At 38.1% G+C, this 18,276-nt stretch overlaps 1 protein-coding gene across 19 annotated transcripts in view; it reads left to right on the top strand.

Moving 5' to 3' along the window:
• The window catches only part of Kiaa0825 (KIAA0825 homolog), a 561,052-nt gene that overhangs the window by 54,081 nt on the left and 488,695 nt on the right, over positions 1-18,276 (top strand). For 17 of the 19 annotated variants that reach the window (XR_005501450.2, XR_005501452.2, XM_017591153.3 and 14 more), the window contains exon 2: positions 4,448-4,579. The exons of 1 other annotated variant lie outside the window; for it this stretch is intronic. Coding sequence is in view for 15 of the 18 variants with exons in the window: in XM_017591153.3 (XP_017446642.1) it covers positions 4,449-4,579 (131 nt within the window). In the remaining 3 variants the exon portion in view is untranslated. Of the gene's footprint in view, positions 1-4,447; positions 4,580-18,276 lie in introns of those variants that run through there. One more of the 19 variants, XM_039103950.2, reaches the window with a different exon arrangement.

The raw sequence follows: 18,276 nt of genomic DNA on the forward strand, positions 1-18,276 counted from the left end.
GTGATGGTTTTTTTTTTAGCTCTGAGGGTGATGGTTCTGTTTTAGAGCTCTGAGGGTGATGGTTCTGTTTTAGAGCTCTGAGGGTGACGGTTCTGTTTTAGAGCTCTGAGGGTGATGGTTCTGTTTGTTTTAGAGCTCTGAGGGTGCTATTTTTCCATCTTTATTTACTTCCATTATGTACTCGTATCTTACAATATACGGATACCTTTGAGCCTCCTTCTCTTGTACTGTCTTCTCCTCTTGCTGCTCCCCTACCCTTTGCTTCCCAAATATTTCCTCTTCTGTTTTATTGCCTTTTTAAAAAATTCAGTCTTTGCATGCCAGAGACCCGGGAGTCAGTGTGGGTGAACTTAGGTAAGACTCATAGCAGTGGGGACATGGAACCTGGAGGGACCACCTCCATTAGCCAGGCAGGACCCTCAGTGGAGGGATAAGGATATCAATCCACCCACACAATTTTCAACCTAAAATTTGTCCTGTCTACAAGAAATACAGGCACAGGGAATGGAGCAGAGACTGAGGGAATGGCTAACCAATGACCACCCCAACTTGAGACCTATCCCATGGGCAAGCACCAATCCCTAACACTATTAATAATACCGTTATGCTTGCAGACATGAGCCTAGCACGACTCTCTTCTGAGAGGCTTCACCCAGCAGCTGACTGAAACATGCAGAAACCTTCAGGCAAACACTGGACAATGCTCAGGGACTGTTATGGAAGAGTTAGGGGAAGGATTGAGTGAGGGCCCTTGGATTGTACAAGAATCACCCAGGTAGAGTAAGAGGCTCAACTAACCCAAACTCCTTTGGATTCTCAGAGACTGAACCAACAACCAAAGAACTTAAATGGACTGGATCTAACCCCCACCCCCATCCTGCACACATATGGCAGATGTGCAGCTGGGTCTTCACATGGGTCCTCCAACAATTAGAGCAGGGGCTATCCCTAAAGCTGGGGGTGGGGTGCGGTGGGAGAGGGACTATGTGAGGGAGGATTGGAAAGGAGGGAGCAATGATCTGGATGTAAAGTAAATAAATAAGAAAACAGAAAAGAAATAGAGTCCTTGGACTTTAAAGACAGATTTTACTTGTTTTGCTTACCTGGAGGTCATTATTCATTGCCAGTCCCACCGTAGTCACTCAAATGTCATAGTTCCATTCCTCTGTAGAGCTAAATGAACCTCCAGCATGCCTTATGTCTTACGGATAATCTCCTGATGGTCATCCCAGCCAGCTCTAGGTCTTGGCTATTCTGAATCTCACCTCAGTGCCAATTTAGATTGCTATATGTACCTGTGCAGGAGTTCACGTAACTGGCTCATATAAGCATATAATTTCACATAAATACATAATACAAAATGGCAGTACTATGTTTTGTGCTACTTCAGAAACTGTTTTAAATTTTGTCCTAATTCCAAGCCAAATTTCATTTGACAAATTTTTATAAAATTCAAGTCAACAATTCTATAGTTTTAATAATTGTTTTTACATTTATTTTGTGTGAGTGCATGTATATGAGTTTATGGTGTGGCATAAATTTGAAGGTCAAAAATCAGCTTATAGGAGTTGTTCCTCTCCTTTCACCACATGGATCCTGAGAATGAAGAGCAGATCAGGAGACTAGGCTCTGCTTGCATTTTCTTACTGCCACAGCTTTCTGTCTCTGAAGCATCAGTTTATAAAATAAAACATTGTAGCACAGTACAATCCAAAGATTTGGTGATTTGAATTTGTATATGCTAAGGAAGAACAGTATGAAAATTCTTTTCTTTTTGTAAGTAAGCTACTTAGTTTCTATAAGAGGAGGAAACTTTGCATACACAGTAGAATCTGTGTTCATAACATAGAGTAGTCTCAGGTCTGAGCTGAAGCATTTCAGGGCGTGCTCATTTTCCTCGGTGCTGTGATGGCGTGCATGCATGGTGTAAAGAGAATTGTAGTGTGTTCAAACCCTACATACTATACAGCACAGCAAGTGCTGCCAGTATGATCCTGGCTCCTTTAGCCATTGGAGTTTAAGTTCCTGCTTGGTCACTTCATGTTTGGAATCCTTTTCGAGACTCACTGCTTTCAATTATAGGCCTGCAGTTTAAGATGCTGGGATTTGAGAAAAGCAAAATTACATAAGAGGGAAGTATTGAAATTAACCTATGGAACTGCCCTGACAGAAGGCAAGGTGACAAAGCTTTGTGATCTCCATCTGTTTGTCAACTTCCAGTGGTTGTGACAATGTTCTTGGTTAGACACGTTATAAGGAAAAGTTACTTTGGCCTATGGTTTTACAGCTTTTATTCTTCTAGCTGGCTCTCTTGCTTTGGGGCCTGAGGCAAGGCAGACCATCTTGTGTCAATGACGGTACTGAGGGTGCCTGGAAGAGAATGGGGGACAAGAGATGAGAAGAAGGATGCCAAGACAAGAGTCTGATCAAAGCGACAATTTTATTTTTTCCCAAGGCTGAATTTATACCATAACAGGGGTAACAGAGAGAGGGGGCAAGTGGGAAACATTTACGCAGGGCAAGGATACAGTATTCGTGTGGTCAGCTGATGTCATCAGGATGTTGGTTTTTCAGAGAGGTTATAGGTCATCACATTGGGTATCTTGACATCAAACGTATTTCTCAGCAAGGTCAGAACTTTGTCATATCATTATTCATCCTGACCACCAGATTTGTACTAGTCTTCTGCAGCTGGCTGGGGATTTTCCATGAACCCAGTCATACTTAACTCTAACCATAATATTAACATCAATAATGGATGGTTTCAAGGGCATCACTCCCAACAATCTTGGTGGGTACCATGTGAAGCAAAGCCATCCATTGTATGGTAGCTGGAAAGCAGTGATAAAGTAATGTTGGTGATTAGTGTTGACTCTATTCCCTTTTTGTGGCATACTCACAATTTCCTCCCACTGTGTCTCACCTAACACTCCACCACCTTCCAATGTTACTACAGTCTTGCAAACAAGTCATTAGCATATGTGTGCCTAGGGAATGGCATTTAAGATCTAAACTATAGTAAAGAGTTCCTGGAGTGAGGTCCACAGCCAAGTAATACCATTTTTCAGCCACATTGCTTCCAAGTTGGGTCATGTGACTAGCTTTCATCAGAGAAATCTAAGCAGATGTGATTGAATAATTTTTTGAGCAGAGAACTTAAGAAACCAATTTGTCTGTCGTTCTCTCCTCTTGCTTCTTCCACAGCTTCTTCAGTTTTTTTTTTCTTTTAGACATGGGCCATTTCTTTAGAAATCTGCAGTAATATTCCAAATTAAAATTAAAATTTGGAAGTCTACAATTTATCCCGGCTCTGACTTTTAACATAACCCATGTGAATATTTACTTGACCTATAGCACTTCTTCTTATAATGTAATCTTTTATGAAATATATCTTTGTTTTAAAATTAAATTTATTTTCCTTGCTAAAATGAAAATTTTTTCCAAGTCCAAGGACAATAACATAGCCCAACTATATTCCAATACCTATCACACTGCATATCATCGTTTGATGAATGCATGTAGAATCCATGTCAGAGCATGGATTTTTTTCTATAGAGTATATCCTGATTACAGTTTTCCTTACCCAGCTCATTCCAAATCCTCTCTGCCTCTCCACTCATGCAAATCCACTCTCTTTGTCTCTAATTAAAAACCAAGCAAGCATCTAAAAAATAAAAATAAGATAAAATAAAATAAAAAATCCAAATAGGACAAAGCAAATACACAAAAGATCCAAAGAAAAAGCATAAGAAGCACATCCAGATGCAGATACACCCATATTTACACACAGATCACATAGAAACACAAAACCAGAAATCACAGTATATAAGCACAAGGCATGCAAGCTTACAAAAAGAAAAAAAAATCGCCCAGACAAAGCATTATGAAGGGAAAAAAAAATCCCCAAAATACAATAAAATTTGGTTTGTATTGACTACTGTTGGGCATGAGTCCTACCCTTAAGTCTGGTTTAAATACTTAATGAGACTTCATTGGAGAAAACTAATTTTTCCTTTGTAAGTCAATCAATGCTAGGTAGGAGTGCTCCCGGAAAATTACATTTGTTTTTCTCCATAGAAGTAAACCCAAAGTAGCTGAAGCCTCTAAAGATTGGTGTACAGCTCCCAGGTCTGTGGTGACCAGGACAGCACCTGGTTGCAGCTATCCAACCCTTCTTACAAGTGGTTTATTCTGCAGCTTCTATTATACTGAGAAAAACAACAGGATATTGACGCTATCTGTGGTCTGATGCATTTTGAAAAATTATGACATTTACATAATAAAACTTAGTGAGCTTTATAATGCTCTAATTCTCAAACTCCTTTATTTCACTGAGTCTGCAAATAGAAATCATTGGTTTTCATACAGTATCAACCTGAGGGAGTGTGTCAGTTCCCCAACCCTGTTTCTCCTTTTGTCATCACTTGTTTTTATTCTTGTTTCACAGAATGGATCCATTACAGGAATATCCCCATAATTCATTTGACCTGCAATGTCTGTTAAATTCATTTCCTGGAGATTTGGAGTTTAAGCAGATCTTCAGTGACATTGGGGATCAGATCGAGCAAAATGCTACAAGGTGACTATTGCTACTGTTTAAGTTAAGATGTTTCCAAGGTAACTGTTGTCTACTGCTTAAGTTAAAGTGTTTCCAAAGTAGCTGTTGCTACTGTTTAAGTTAAAGTGTTTCCAAGGTAACTCTTGCTACTCTTTAAGTTAAGGTGTTTCCAAAGTAACTCCTGCTAGTATTTAAGTTATTTCCAGATTTTCTTCACACAGCAATTATCTAGTGTTGGTTTTGGACTATCTCTTTTATTGCCATGTCATTCTTACTACTAACATCCTAAAAGATATTGATTAGACTCTATTCTCAAAATTCAACGTAATTGTCTTCATCTGGTCATTACTCTTATGCACCTAAGCTTCTCATTCCTACTATATTTGCTGGTCATAACTCCACAGAGTCTATTTATCTACTCTCCACACCCCAAACTCTAAGATTACAGATGCGTTCTAGAATGCCCAAATTTGACATGTTTGCTATAGTCTGAACACAGATACTTTCTGAGCCTGATTACCTTTAAAAAGTTATAAAATATAAACACTACTAGATGGGTTCCAGTTATTACATTGTTATTAATTCTTATTAGAGATTGCAGTATCACAGATTTAATTTTTTTCTGGGGTGTAGGGTGGGGACAGTGTTTTGAGGCAGGGTTTTTCTTTGTTGCTCTGGATGTTCTACTCACTCCGCAGACCAGGCTGGATTTGAACTCAGGGATCTGCTTGCCTCTGCCTCTCAAGCACTGAGATTAAAGGCTTGTGCCATTGTGCCCGGCTCTAGATTTTCATTAGTAAATTTAGAAATTAATATTCTTGGATTGTATGATAAGGGCAAAAATTTAAATATGAATATAAAGTATCAAAGTAAAATGATGGTATCAGGTCACAATTGCTGAAAACAAAGCCTAAAAATACCAATTATTTTGGAACAAGGGATATACATATCTGTAATCCCAGAACAATGGAGGGAGAGGCAGGAGAATAGCAGTAAGTCTAGGGGCTAAATAGTGACACCCTGATACAAAACAAGGTTAAAGATAATTACAATTGAATTTTTTCTTATTTTTCTTTTCTTGGTTTATTATTTTCATAAATTCCATTCCATTTTCTGCAGTTGCTTTTGCTCAAAGTTGTTATGAAATATTCCTTTGCATCTTGTGGTTTTGAACAGTCATTGGAATTTTTATCAGGAAATTAGACAGTAGAGGGATTCACTTCCCATGCTACAGTCTGAATCCAGCATGAATAATCTCCCTGACCATCATATTTTCTTGGTCAGGAATTAGAACTTCTAAAAGATAAAGATCATGGCAGGTTGTGCTTACATATGTTCTGTGAGTGTGTTTTAGAAAAACCCCTCTCTTTCACAACTTCCCGTTTTTTAAACATTTAGATGATATTTTTTGAAGGTTTTAAAATTTTATTTTATATTTTTAGATATTTATATCTCTACTTTTTCTTTGAAATGCAGTCATTTAAAATGATTTTATCACACATAAAAATATAATTATTGTATTACTGGAGCCTGTTATGTTTTGGTACCTGCATTTTTATATTTTAATAGGACATCGACTTGGATGAGTAGTAAGTCCTCTTAACCACAGAACTATTTCCCCCCATCCCTTAAACCATTGTTATTTACCTATGTACTTAACTGATATTATTATACATTTATGTATATGCATTTGTTTATGTCTGTGCATATGTGCTCATGAACATGAGTATGTGGACATGTATATCTGTTCACACTTCTCCAACACCCAGAAATGGACATTGGGTTCCTTGCTCTCCCCTTTCTCTCTCTCTCTCTCTCTCTCTCTCTCTCTCTCTCTCTCTCTTTCTTTCTTTCTTTCTTTCTTATTAGATATATTTCTTTACTTACATTTCAAATGTTATTCCCTTTCCCGGTTTCCTGTCCATAAGCCCCTATCCCCTCCTTCTCCCCCATACAGGTATTCCCCCCTATCCATCCCCCTTACTGCCCCCCCCATATTCCACTGCACTGGGGGTTCAACCTTGGCAGGACCAAGGGCTTCCCCTTCCACTGGTGCCCCAACAAGGCTATTCTCTGCTACATATGCAGTTGGAGCACTGGGTAGTGGTTTAGTCCCTGGAAGCTCTAGGTGGTTGGCATTGTTGTTCTTCTGGGGTGACAAGCTCCTTCAACTCTTTCAATCCTTCCTCTAATTCTCCTAAGGGAGTCCTGTTCTCAGTTCAGTGGTTTGCTGCTAGCAATGACCTCTGTATTGGACATGCTCTGGATGTGTCTCTCAGGAGTGATCTATATCCGGTCCCTTTCAGCATGCATTTTTTAGTTTCATCAATCTTATCTAGTTTTGGTGACTGTATATGTATGTGTGTGTGTGTGTATATATATATATATATATATATATATATATATATATATATTCCATATGTGGGGCAAGCTCTGAATGTCCGTTCGTTCAGTTGCTGCTCTAAACTTTGCTTCCATATCCCCTCCTATGGATATTTTTCCCCTTTTAAAAAGGAGTGGGAGCATCTGCATTTTGGTCATCCTTCTTCTTGAGCTTCCTGTGGTCTGTGGATTGCATCTTGGGTAATTCGAGCTTTTGGACTAATAGCCACTTATCAATGAGTGCATATCATGTGTGATTTTCTGTGATTGGGTTACCTCACTCAGGATGATATTTTCCAGTTCCAACCATTTGCCTATGAATTTCATAAAGTCATCGTTTTTGATAGCTAAGGAGTATTCCATTGTGTACATGTACCACATTTTCTGTATCCATTCCTCTGTCGAAGGGCATGTGGGTTCTTTCCAGCTTCTGGCTATTAAAAATAGGGCTGCTATGAACATAGTGGAGCATGTGTCTTTGTCATTTTGGAGCATCTTTTGGGTATATGCCCAAGAGAGGTATAGCTGGGTCCCCAGGTAGTGGAATGTCCAATATTCTGAGGAACCTCCAGACTGATTTCCAGAGTGATTGTACCAGTTTGCAATTCCAACAGCAATGGAGGAGTGTTCCTCTTTCTCCACATCCTTGCCAGCATCTGCTTTTACCTGAATTTTTTATCTTAGCCATTCTCACTGGTGTGAGGTAGATTCTCAGGGTTGTTTTGATTTGCATTTCCCTTATGACTAAAGATGTTGAACATTTCTTTAGGTGTTTCTCAGCCATTCGGCGTTCCTCAGCTGTGAATTCTTTGTTTAACTCTGAACCCCATTTTTTAATAGGGTTATTTCTCTCCCTGCAGTCTAACTTCTTGAGTTCTTTGTATATTTTGGATATAAGGCCTCTATCTGTTGTAGGATTGGTAAAGATCTTTTCCCAACCTGTTGGTTGCCGTTTTGTCCTAACCACAGTGTCCTTTGCCTTACAGAAGCTTTGCAGTTTTTTATGAGATCCCATTTGTCGATTCTTGATCTTAGAGCATTGGTGTTTTGTTCAGGAAATTTTTTCCAGTGCCCATGTGTTCGAGATGCTGCCCTAGTTTTTCTTCTATTAGTTTGAGTGTATCTGGTTTGATGTGGAGGTCCTTGATCCACTGGACTTAAGCTTTGTACAGGGTCATAAGCATGGATCAATCTGCATTCTTCTACATGTTGACCTCTAGTTGAACCAGCACCATTTGCTGAAAATGCTATCTTTTTTCCATTTGATGGTTTTGGCTCCTTTGTCAAAAATCAAGTGCCCATAGGTCTGTGGGTTCATTTCTGGGTCTATCTATACTTTTTATCACTATTGCTCTGTAATACTGCTTGAGTTCAGGGATAGTGATTCCCCCAGAAGTCCCTTTATTGTTGAGGATAATTTTAGCTCTCCTGGGTTTTTTGTTATTCCAAATGAATTTGCAAATTGCTCTTTCTATCTCTATAAAGAATTGAGTAGGAATTTTGATGGGTATCGCATTGAATCTGTACATCACTTTTGACAAAATGGCCATCTTTGCTATATTAGTCCTGCCAATCCATGAGCATGGGAGATCTTTCCATCTTCTGACATCTTCCTCTATTTCTTTCTTCAGAAACTTGAAATTCTTGTCATAAATATCTTTCACTTGCTTGGTTAAAGTCACACCAAAATATTTTATGTTATTTGGGACTATTGTGAAGGGTGTCATTTCCCTAATTTCTTTCTCAACCTGTTTATCCTTTAAGTAGAGGAAGGCTACTGATTTGTTTGAGTTAATTTTATATCCTGACTGTTTGCTGAAGCTGTTTATCAGGTTAAGCAGTTCTCTGGTAGAACTATTGGGGTTACTTAATTATACTATCATATCATCTGCAAATAGTGATATTTTGATTTCTTCCCTTCCAATTTGTATCCCTTTGACCACCTTTTGTTGCTATGGCTAGGACTTTGAGTAATATATTGAATAAGTAGGGAGAGAGTAGGCAGCCTTGTCTAGTCCCTGATTTTAGTGGGATTGATTCAAGTTTCTCTCCACTTAGTTTGATGTTAACTACTAGTTTGCTGTATATTGCTTATACTATGCTTAGATATGGAGATTGAATTCCTGATCTTTCCAGGACTTTTATCATTAAGGTGTGTTGAATTTTGTCAAATACTTCTCAGCATCTAAGGGAATGATCATGTGGTTCTTATCTTTGAGTTTGTTTATATAGTGGATTACATTGATGGATTTCCATATATTAAACCATCCCTACATCCCTGGGATGAAGCCTACTTGATCATGATGGATGATCGTTTTGATGTGTTCTTGGATTCTGTTTTCAAGAATTTTATTGAGTATTTTTGCGTCAATATTCATAAGGGAAATTGGTCTGAAGTTCTCTTTCTTTGTTGGATTTTGGTGTGGTTTAAGTATAAGAGTAATTGTGGCTTGATAGAAGGAATTTGGTACTGCTCCGTCTGTTTCAAAATGTGGAATAGTTTGGACAGTATTGGTATGAAGTCTTCTATGAAGGTCTGATAGAATTCTGCACTAAACCTATCTGGTCCTGGGCTCTTTTTGGTTGGGAGATTTTTAATAACTGCTTCTATTTCCTTAGGAGTTATGGGGTTGTTTAGATGGTTTATTTGTTCCTGATTTAACTTTGGTACCTGGTATCTGTCTAGAAAATTGTCCATTTCCTCCAGTTTTCTTGAATATAGGCTTTTGTAGTAGGATCTGTTGATTTTTTTTTTTAAGTTGCTCAGTTTCTGTGGTTATCTCTCCCTTTTCATTTCTGATTTTGTTAATTTGGACACACTCTCTGTGACCGCTGGTTATTCAGGCTAAGGGTTTATCTATCTTGTTGATTTTCTCAAAGAACCAACTTCTGGTTTTCTTGATTCTTTGTATAGTTTTTTTTCATTTCTACTTAGTTGATTTCAGCCCTAAGTTTGATTATTTCCTGCCTTCTACTCCTCTTGGTTTTATTTATTTCTTTTTGTTCTAGAGCTTTTAGGTGTGCTGTCAAGCTGCTGACACATGCTCTTTCCTGTTTCTTTCTGCAGGCACTCAGAGCTCTGAGTTTTCCTCTTCTTACTGCTTTCATTGTTTCCCATAAGTTTGGGTATGTTGTACCTTCATTTCCATTAAATTTTAAGAAGTCTTTAATTTCTTTCTTTATTTCTTCCTTCACCAAGTTGTTATTGAGTAGAGCATTGTTCAACTTCCACGTGTATGTGGGCTTTCTATTGTTGTTGTTGCAGATCAGTCTTAGTGTGTGGTGGTCCGATAGCACACATGGGATTACTTCTATCTTCCTGTATCTGTTGAGGCCTGTTTTTTGACTGATTATATGGTCAATTTTGGAGAAAGTATCATGAGGAGCTGAGAAGAAGGTATATCCTTTTGCTTTAGGATAGAATGTTCTATAAATATCTGTTAAATCTATTTGGTTCATAACTTCTGTTAGTATTTCTATGTCTCTGTTTAATTTCTGTTTCCATAATGTATCCATTTATGAGAGTGGGGTGTTGAAATCTACTATTATCATGTGAAGTGCAATGTTTGCTTTGAACTTTAGTAAGGTTTCTTTTATGAATGTAGGTGCCCTTGCAATTGGAGCATAGATATTTACAATTGAGAGTTCATCTTGTTGGATTTTTCCTTTGATGATCATGAAGTGTCCTTCCTTGTCTTTTTAAATGACTTTTGGTTGAAAGTCAATTTTAATTGATAAATGTATTTGTGTTTTCCTGCATTTCTTTAAGGGAGTTCTTCATGTCCTTCTTAAAGTCCTCCATCATTATCAAAAAATTTGATTTCAAATCTAAATCTTGCTTTTCTGGTGTTTTTGGATATCCAGAATTTTCTTTGGTGGGAGAACTGATGATGCCACGTAGTCTTGGTTTCTGTTGCTTAGGTTCCTGCGCTTGTATCTAGCCATTGGGTTGTCTCTGGTGTTTGCTTGTCTTGCTGTTTCTGAGAGTGACTTGGCCCTACTGCAGACCTCTGTGTCAGTGCTCCTGTTTTCTTTCAGCCTTTTCTGAGAGCAGGTGCTATGATTTCAGGTATGTATGCGCTCCCGGAGACTGTCTTCCAGCTCTAGGTGTGGGCAGCAATCAAAGGGTCCTGCCTGTGATTGCTCCTAGGTCCTTGCATCCGGCGGGCACAGTTGCACTAGGCGATTCCCTCTTGGGTCTGGAATGTGGGCAGAGGGTAGTCTCCTCTGACTTCTCACGAGTGTCCACACTTCTGAGGTTCCAGTTCTGTCTCTCGCAGGATTTGGGTTCAGGGAGCTGTTTGGCTGGTTCAGTTTGGTCCTAGGCACAGACCAGAACTCTCAGTACCTGTGGCTGACTGTTCCCATATTCCTGTGTCCAGAGGCACTCACTGTGCAATTTCTCCTCGGACCAGTGATGTGAGCAGGGGTGTGCAGAAGTGGCAGTCTGTCCTGAGGTCTCAAGATGTCTGCACTCCTGGGTGTTCAGCTCCACAATTGACTTTTAAAACCAGTGCTTTAAGAAAAAGGAAAGGAGGGAAATCTTTTCCTTTAATTGCAATGTGTAAAGTTAGTTTTATTTGGTTTTGAACACACACACACACACACAAACACACACACATATATATATATACATATACATACATATATGTTAAATGTAAAATAAGTTTTATATATGTAAGCATATACTGTTAAGTATATTTAATATAAAGTAACTATGTAAGAATTTAATGTAATTGTGTTTTTATAACACTTGTGTTATATACTATATGATAATGTTTCCAACCTAAAAAAATGAAAAGAACATTAATAAAATAGATTTGCAAGTTATTTATGTAAATTGCTGAGCTAGTTTTCTTTTTTAATAGAAATATTTTTCCTTTGCTTTGATCCCATCAAAACAAAGTAAGACACAGAATGTTTTTGTTATATATTACTTCATTGTTTGTTAAATCTCTTTTTAGTTTCCTTCTCTCAATTGATCAATAAAATCATATTTACTAGTATCATAATGATTAAATTTTTGCATTTATAAATTATTATTTAGGTTGGAATTTGTTATTGATTTTATAAGAAAGTATAGTATGGAATATAGTTCTTACATTATAAACAGTTATTGCCCATATATTAAAAATGAACCTATAGCCTCAAGTGGCCATTGCTCTTCACCAGGGACAGAAGAATGGGGTAACTGTATGTGCTGCATTCTACATTTAGAATCATGTCTATTTTTCATCAAATTCAATTATGTTTTTATTATACTCTAGAGAATAAACATTTTCAAAAATAAAATACTGAATAATAACTATGATTCACAAGAGTATAAATCATTTATGCACTACTGTATTCTGCCTTCTAACAGAATAGTTTTTAGAAAATTGTATATCGGGACAAATCCATTAGGCTGCACTTGCTCTTCCGTAGTGAATTACCTACCCTTGGCATTTCGTATCTCTTGATGGTCCACATTGAATGAGTAATGAACATCTGTGTGATGTGGATTTCCCACATTACTTTTAGAAGAAAAAAGACATTGGCAGTTCCCTCTTAAGTACAGTATTTTTTCGTATACTTAAATTATCCAAGCTGTATTTCTTACAGTGACCCTGACAACTTAAGTGTGAGTTCCTTTTCCCTCTTCCTAATATCATTAAGTTTTATGAGCCACAGGGTCTTTCACCTTCCCACAGCAGTGATTCGCCAGAATGGACCCATATGCCCAGGTCACTCACCTTTCACCTGTAAAGAGAGCCAAGCGTTTTCCCTGCTCATTCACATGTGAAGTTCATTTCCCCTCAAGCTAAGCTGTGAGACTTGTAATTGTGAGGAGAGAAGTCAGGGAAATGAGTTACTTATTTTAAACACATACGACAACTGATAATAAAAGTATAAAAAGCCTGTTGTGGCTATGAGTACTATGAGTTGTACTCACAGTAAAATTAGAAAGTTGCATAAGCCTTTGGAACAGTTTTTGAACTGACTGGAACTTATTAGTTTAATGAGGTATGGGGTACAGAAGCTCTTTTGGGCTTATAGTATGCCATGTAGTGATTTCTGCCCCACTTAAACACATACTGTTATATTTTAAAACCTTATTTTATTCTCTGTTTTCAAATTGTAGACATCTTGTTTGTAGTTCATGGATCAAATTTTGCTGACACTGATATAAATGTCTACTTTTTTCATCTCGGAAATCACCAGTGTTACCTGGGAAATTACCATGTCTTAGTCCGAGAAATGGGAGATGTGACAGGACAAAGAGTGTTGTGAGTGAGCGTTGTATAAATGCATTACATAATTTAACATAAGATCCCATAAACTCACTTATATTCCACATCGTTAATATTTTCACTTGTAAATTTTTCATTCAGGTTTCTGACATGTTAGATTACAGATCTTTAAATAATCTACAAACCTTGGGCTTCTCATAAAAAAGCCATTAATCTGACGATGTGCACTCGCATGCAATTTGCATGTTTTGTCACCATGACAAGTTGCATGATATGAAATCATTTCAAAGAATACTGTAGTTATTATAGTTCTATAATTAATTATAACTAATAATATCAAGAACATAAAATTAGTATTTGCTTTCTTTTTTTAACTACCTATGTTTATAGTCTGGTTGGGACTTCATACTCTGTATGAGAGAATCCCTGTCACATCTCCCAGCCTACTAAGCAAGACCAGGCTCCAGGAAGAGAAAACAGAAAGGACCACAGGTTTGATTATCACTAAAACTCATCAGACCTCACAAAGCCTCATCGTCGTTTCTTCTGAGCAGGTCCATTCCAGCACTCTTCTTCTGACACAGATGCTGGGCCTAAGCAACTCAGTCACCTAAACTTTCTCTCACCAAACTTATAGTTCCTACTTTTTGATTTTTGCCAATTATCCTAGTGTTGCCTAGTATGTGTGGGGTGGGAGGTCATGTGGGGGGGGGTCTGGTTATGAAAGAGAGGATGAAAGAGATGCAATTTTATTTTAATTTAAAAAGTATTAAAATATACAATAAAAGTAAATAAAGTTTTCTTTGAGCTTGCTATATGCCTTCTACAAGATTTATGAAATAAAAGTTTTAAAAATAGCCTAACATTCTGTGTTAATTGGCATCACCTGTACAAATATGGTTCCGATGAGTTAATAGGTACATTAGATTATATCAACCAGATGTTAAAGTCAGTTTAGTACTATGACTACTTACTAGAGCTACAGTAGTAGGCTCTCCTTTAAAGCCTGTGAGCACAGGATCTTGACCCCGAGGATACTGAAGGTATGGATTTTGTCTTATGGCGAGTAGGCATTAACCCTAACAGCAAGTGGTTGGTTACTCCCATGACATCCATGCCACTGTTACACTTATCTCTTGCCAGGACTGATATTGGGTATTACTGGTGATTACTTTTGTCCTTGCTAACATGCGTAACACCTTCTAGCACTATGGAAGCTCTACAGTAAAACTGTGGCTTCCAGGTGTGTTTATTTCTCAGAAAACAATATTTTCTGGACACAGGAGGCCTGTTGCCAGTGGTTATGACAACCCGCATAAGCCAGATACAATCTCAGCATGCAGCATTTAGAGGAGGTAGGAGCAAAGTTTCATCTCAGAATGCTGTTGGCGATTGGTGGCTACTAAAAGAGTGACAGACAGTTTTCTTTAATGGTCCTAGTAGGTTGACCGCACTTTAGTGAAGTATATGAACAACACAAAATGTGCTTTTTGTATGTGTGTTTTTTTAAAGAAGACACAAAGTTGGATGAGTAGGGAGGGCGGGGCTATATATGTTTAAAGTACATTGTTTAAAAATCTCAAATAACTAATTAAACAGAAAAGTATTCAAAAAATTAATGAAATTATATATACATATACTTTAGCCTTATGTCTAAAAGGTTCTGTTTGTAGGTTTTACTTTCTGCTTTTTTTTTAACTATTTTATGAGTTGATTGAAAAAAATGAATGTTAAATGACATAGGAGCCATTACAACAGCTCAGGCTTAGGTTTTAAGAATTTATGTTGTAATTTCTTTCTCAAGTGTCCTTTTATATAATATCTTCTACCAGGACAAGCCATTCAGTACTTCTTATAGGCATGTTCAGTGGCTCCTTCCTTCACATTTCCTTAGCACAGTATACACCCTACTTAATCGAGTTTTACTGGATTATAGTTATTTAATTAGAGGTTGGTCTAGCTAGCTATACAGGATTTCTTAAATATGGATTGGTATCATATGTATCTTTAGAATATATTACAGTCCCTACCATATATATATATATATATATTTCCAGCATTCATTTTGACTTTACCAGATACAATAATTCCATTAACTAAACTGTTTTTACAGTTAAGGTATCTAGGAGTGAATTCTGAATGAGAGAATGCCTCAAAAGTTCTTTTAAAAATCATACTCAAGGGGTTAGGAGAGATTGCTCAGCAGTTAAGAGCATGTACTGTTCTTTCAGAGAACCTGGGTTTTGTTCCAAGCACAGGACAAGTGAACCACACTGTAACTGTAGTTCTGTCTTAGTATGGGTTTTAGTGCTATGAACAGACCCATGACCTTATGCCTTATAAGGACAGCATTTAATTGGGGACTTACAGGATCAGAGGTTCATCATCAAGATGGGAACATGGCAGCATCGAGGCAGGTATGATGCAGGAGAAGCTGGGAGTTCTACATCTTCACATGAAGGCCTCTAGGAGAAAACTTGCTCCCAGGCAGCTAAGGCAAGGATCTTAGTGCCCATGATACTTACGGTAATATACCTACTCCAACAAGGCCACACCTCCTAATGGTGCTGCTCCCTTGGCCAAGCATATAAAAACCATCACAAGTTTCAAGAGATCTGACATTTTCTACCTTCCATGGACTCCTGCATATATATTATGCACAAAGTCATGTAGTCCTACATATAACACATAATTAAAAAAAACATTTTGAAAATCATTTTGGTGTTGCATCATTAAAATAGTTCCTTAAATTATTTAGGAACAGTTCTCAGAAATGCACCCACTTTTATACATTAATAACACAGATAATTAAAATCATTGGAATTAAAGCACAATATTTACATGTATTTATGTTTTTATATTTTTAAGCGGTTTTTTTGAAGCCATTATCTTATTGTTTTTAACATTTTTTATTGGAGTTTTTTTTTAAATTTACATTTCAAATGTTATCCTCTTTCTTGGTTTCCTGTCCATAAAACTCCTATCCTATCCCCCTCCCCCTTCTTCTATGAGGGTGTTTCCCCACCCATCCACCCACCCCTTCCTGCCTCCCTGTCCTGACATTCCCCTGCACTGGGGAGTCCAGCCTTGGCAGGACCAAGGGCTACTGCTCCCATTGGTGCCCAACAAGGTCATCCTTTGCTACATATGCAGCTGGAGCCATGGGTCTGTCCATGTGTATTCTTTGCATGGTGATTTAGTTCCTGGGAGCTCTGGTTGGTTGGTATTGTTGTTCTTATGGCGTTGTAAACACCTTCAGCTCCATCGATCCTTTTTCTAACTTCTCCAGTGGGAACCCCGTTCTCAGCTCAGTGGTTGACCACGAGCATTTGCCTCTGCGTTTGTTATGCTCTGGAAGTGCCTCTCAGGAGACAGCTATATCAGGCTCCTGTTAGCATGCACTTTTTGGCATCAGCAATATGGTCTAGGTATGTTGGCTGAATGTATATGGGTGGGATCCTCAGGTGGGACAGTCTCTGAATGGCCATTCCTTCAGTCTCTGCTCCAAACTTTGTCTCCGTATCTCCTATCAATATTTTTGTTACCCTTCTAAGAAAGACTGAAGGATCTGTATCTTGGTCATCCTTCTTGAGCTTCATTTGGTCTGTGGATTGTATCTTGGGTAGTTCAAGCTTTTGGGCTAATATTCACTTATCAATGAGTGCATACCATGTATGTTTTTTTTCTTTTTTCTTTCTTTTTTTTTTGTGATTGAGTTACCTCATCAGGATGATATTTTCTAGTTCCATCCATTTGCCTATGTATTTCATGAAGTCATTGTTTTTAATAGCTGAGTAGTACTCCATTGTGTAAATGGACCACATTTTCTGTATCCATTCCTCTGATGAAGGACATCTGGGTTCTTTCCAGCTTCTGGCTATTATAAATAAGGCTGCTATGAACATAGTGGAGCATGTGTCCTTGTTGTATGTTGGAGCACCTTCTGGGTATATGCGCAGGAGTGATAGAGCTTTCTGAGGAATGTCCAGACTGATTTCCAGAGTGGTTGTATCAGCCTGCAATCCCACCAACAATGGAGAAATGTTCTTCTTTCTCCACATCCTCGCCAGCATCTGCTGTCACCTGAGTTTTTGATCTTAGCTATTCTGACTGGTGTGAGTTGGAATCTCAGTGTTATTTTGATTTGCATTTCCCTGCTAACTAAGGACTGAACATTTCTTTTTTTTAAATTAGATATATTTCTTTACTTACATTTCAAATGTTATCCCTTTCCCAGTTTCTTGTCCATAAGTCCCCATCCACTCCCCCTCCTCCATACGGGTATTCCCCCCATCCATCTCCCTTATGGCCCCCCATATTCCCCTGCACTGGGGGTCCAACTTTGGCAGGACCAAGGGCTTCCCCTTCCACTGGTGCCCCAACAAGGCTATTCTCTGCTACATATGTGGTTGGAGACCTGGGTCACTCCATGTATAGTCAGTCTTTTGGTAGTGGTTTAGTCCCTGGAAGCTCTGATTGGTTGGTTTTGTTGTTCTTATGGGGTTGCAAGCTCCTTCAACTCTTTCAATCCTTTCTCTAATTACCCCCAAGGGGGTCCTGTTCTCAGTTCAGTGGTTTGCTGCTAGCATTGACCTCTGTATTGGACATGCTCTGGATGTGTCTCTCAGGAGAGATCTATATCCAGTCCCTTTCAGCATGTACTTTTTTAGCTTCATCAATCTTACCTAGTTTTGGTGGCTGTATATATATGGGCTACATGTGGAGCAGACTCTGAATGGCCGTTCCTTCAGTCTCTGCTCTAAACTTTGCTTCCATATCTCCTCCTATGGATATCCCCCCCGCCCCCTGGTGCTTCTCAGCCATTCAATATTCCTCAGCTCTATAACTCAATTTTAAATAGGGTTATTTGATTCTCTGGAGTCTAACTTCTTAAGTATTTGTATATATTGGATATTAGTCCTCTACCAGATGTAAGATTGGTAAAGATCTTTTCCTAATCTGTTTGTCGCCATTTTGTCCTAATGACAGTGTCCTTTGCCTCACAGAAGCTTTGCAATATTGAGATTTATTAAGAAATATTGAAAAGGTGTTTTGATAAAATGTCTCAACAGGCATTAAGTCTGATGACCTAAGTTCTATGTACAG

The sequence above is a fragment of the Rattus norvegicus genome, chromosome 2, assembly GCF_036323735.1.
Source record: "Rattus norvegicus strain BN/NHsdMcwi chromosome 2, GRCr8, whole genome shotgun sequence".
In the NCBI taxonomy this organism is placed as follows: Eukaryota; Metazoa; Chordata; class Mammalia; order Rodentia; family Muridae; genus Rattus; species Rattus norvegicus.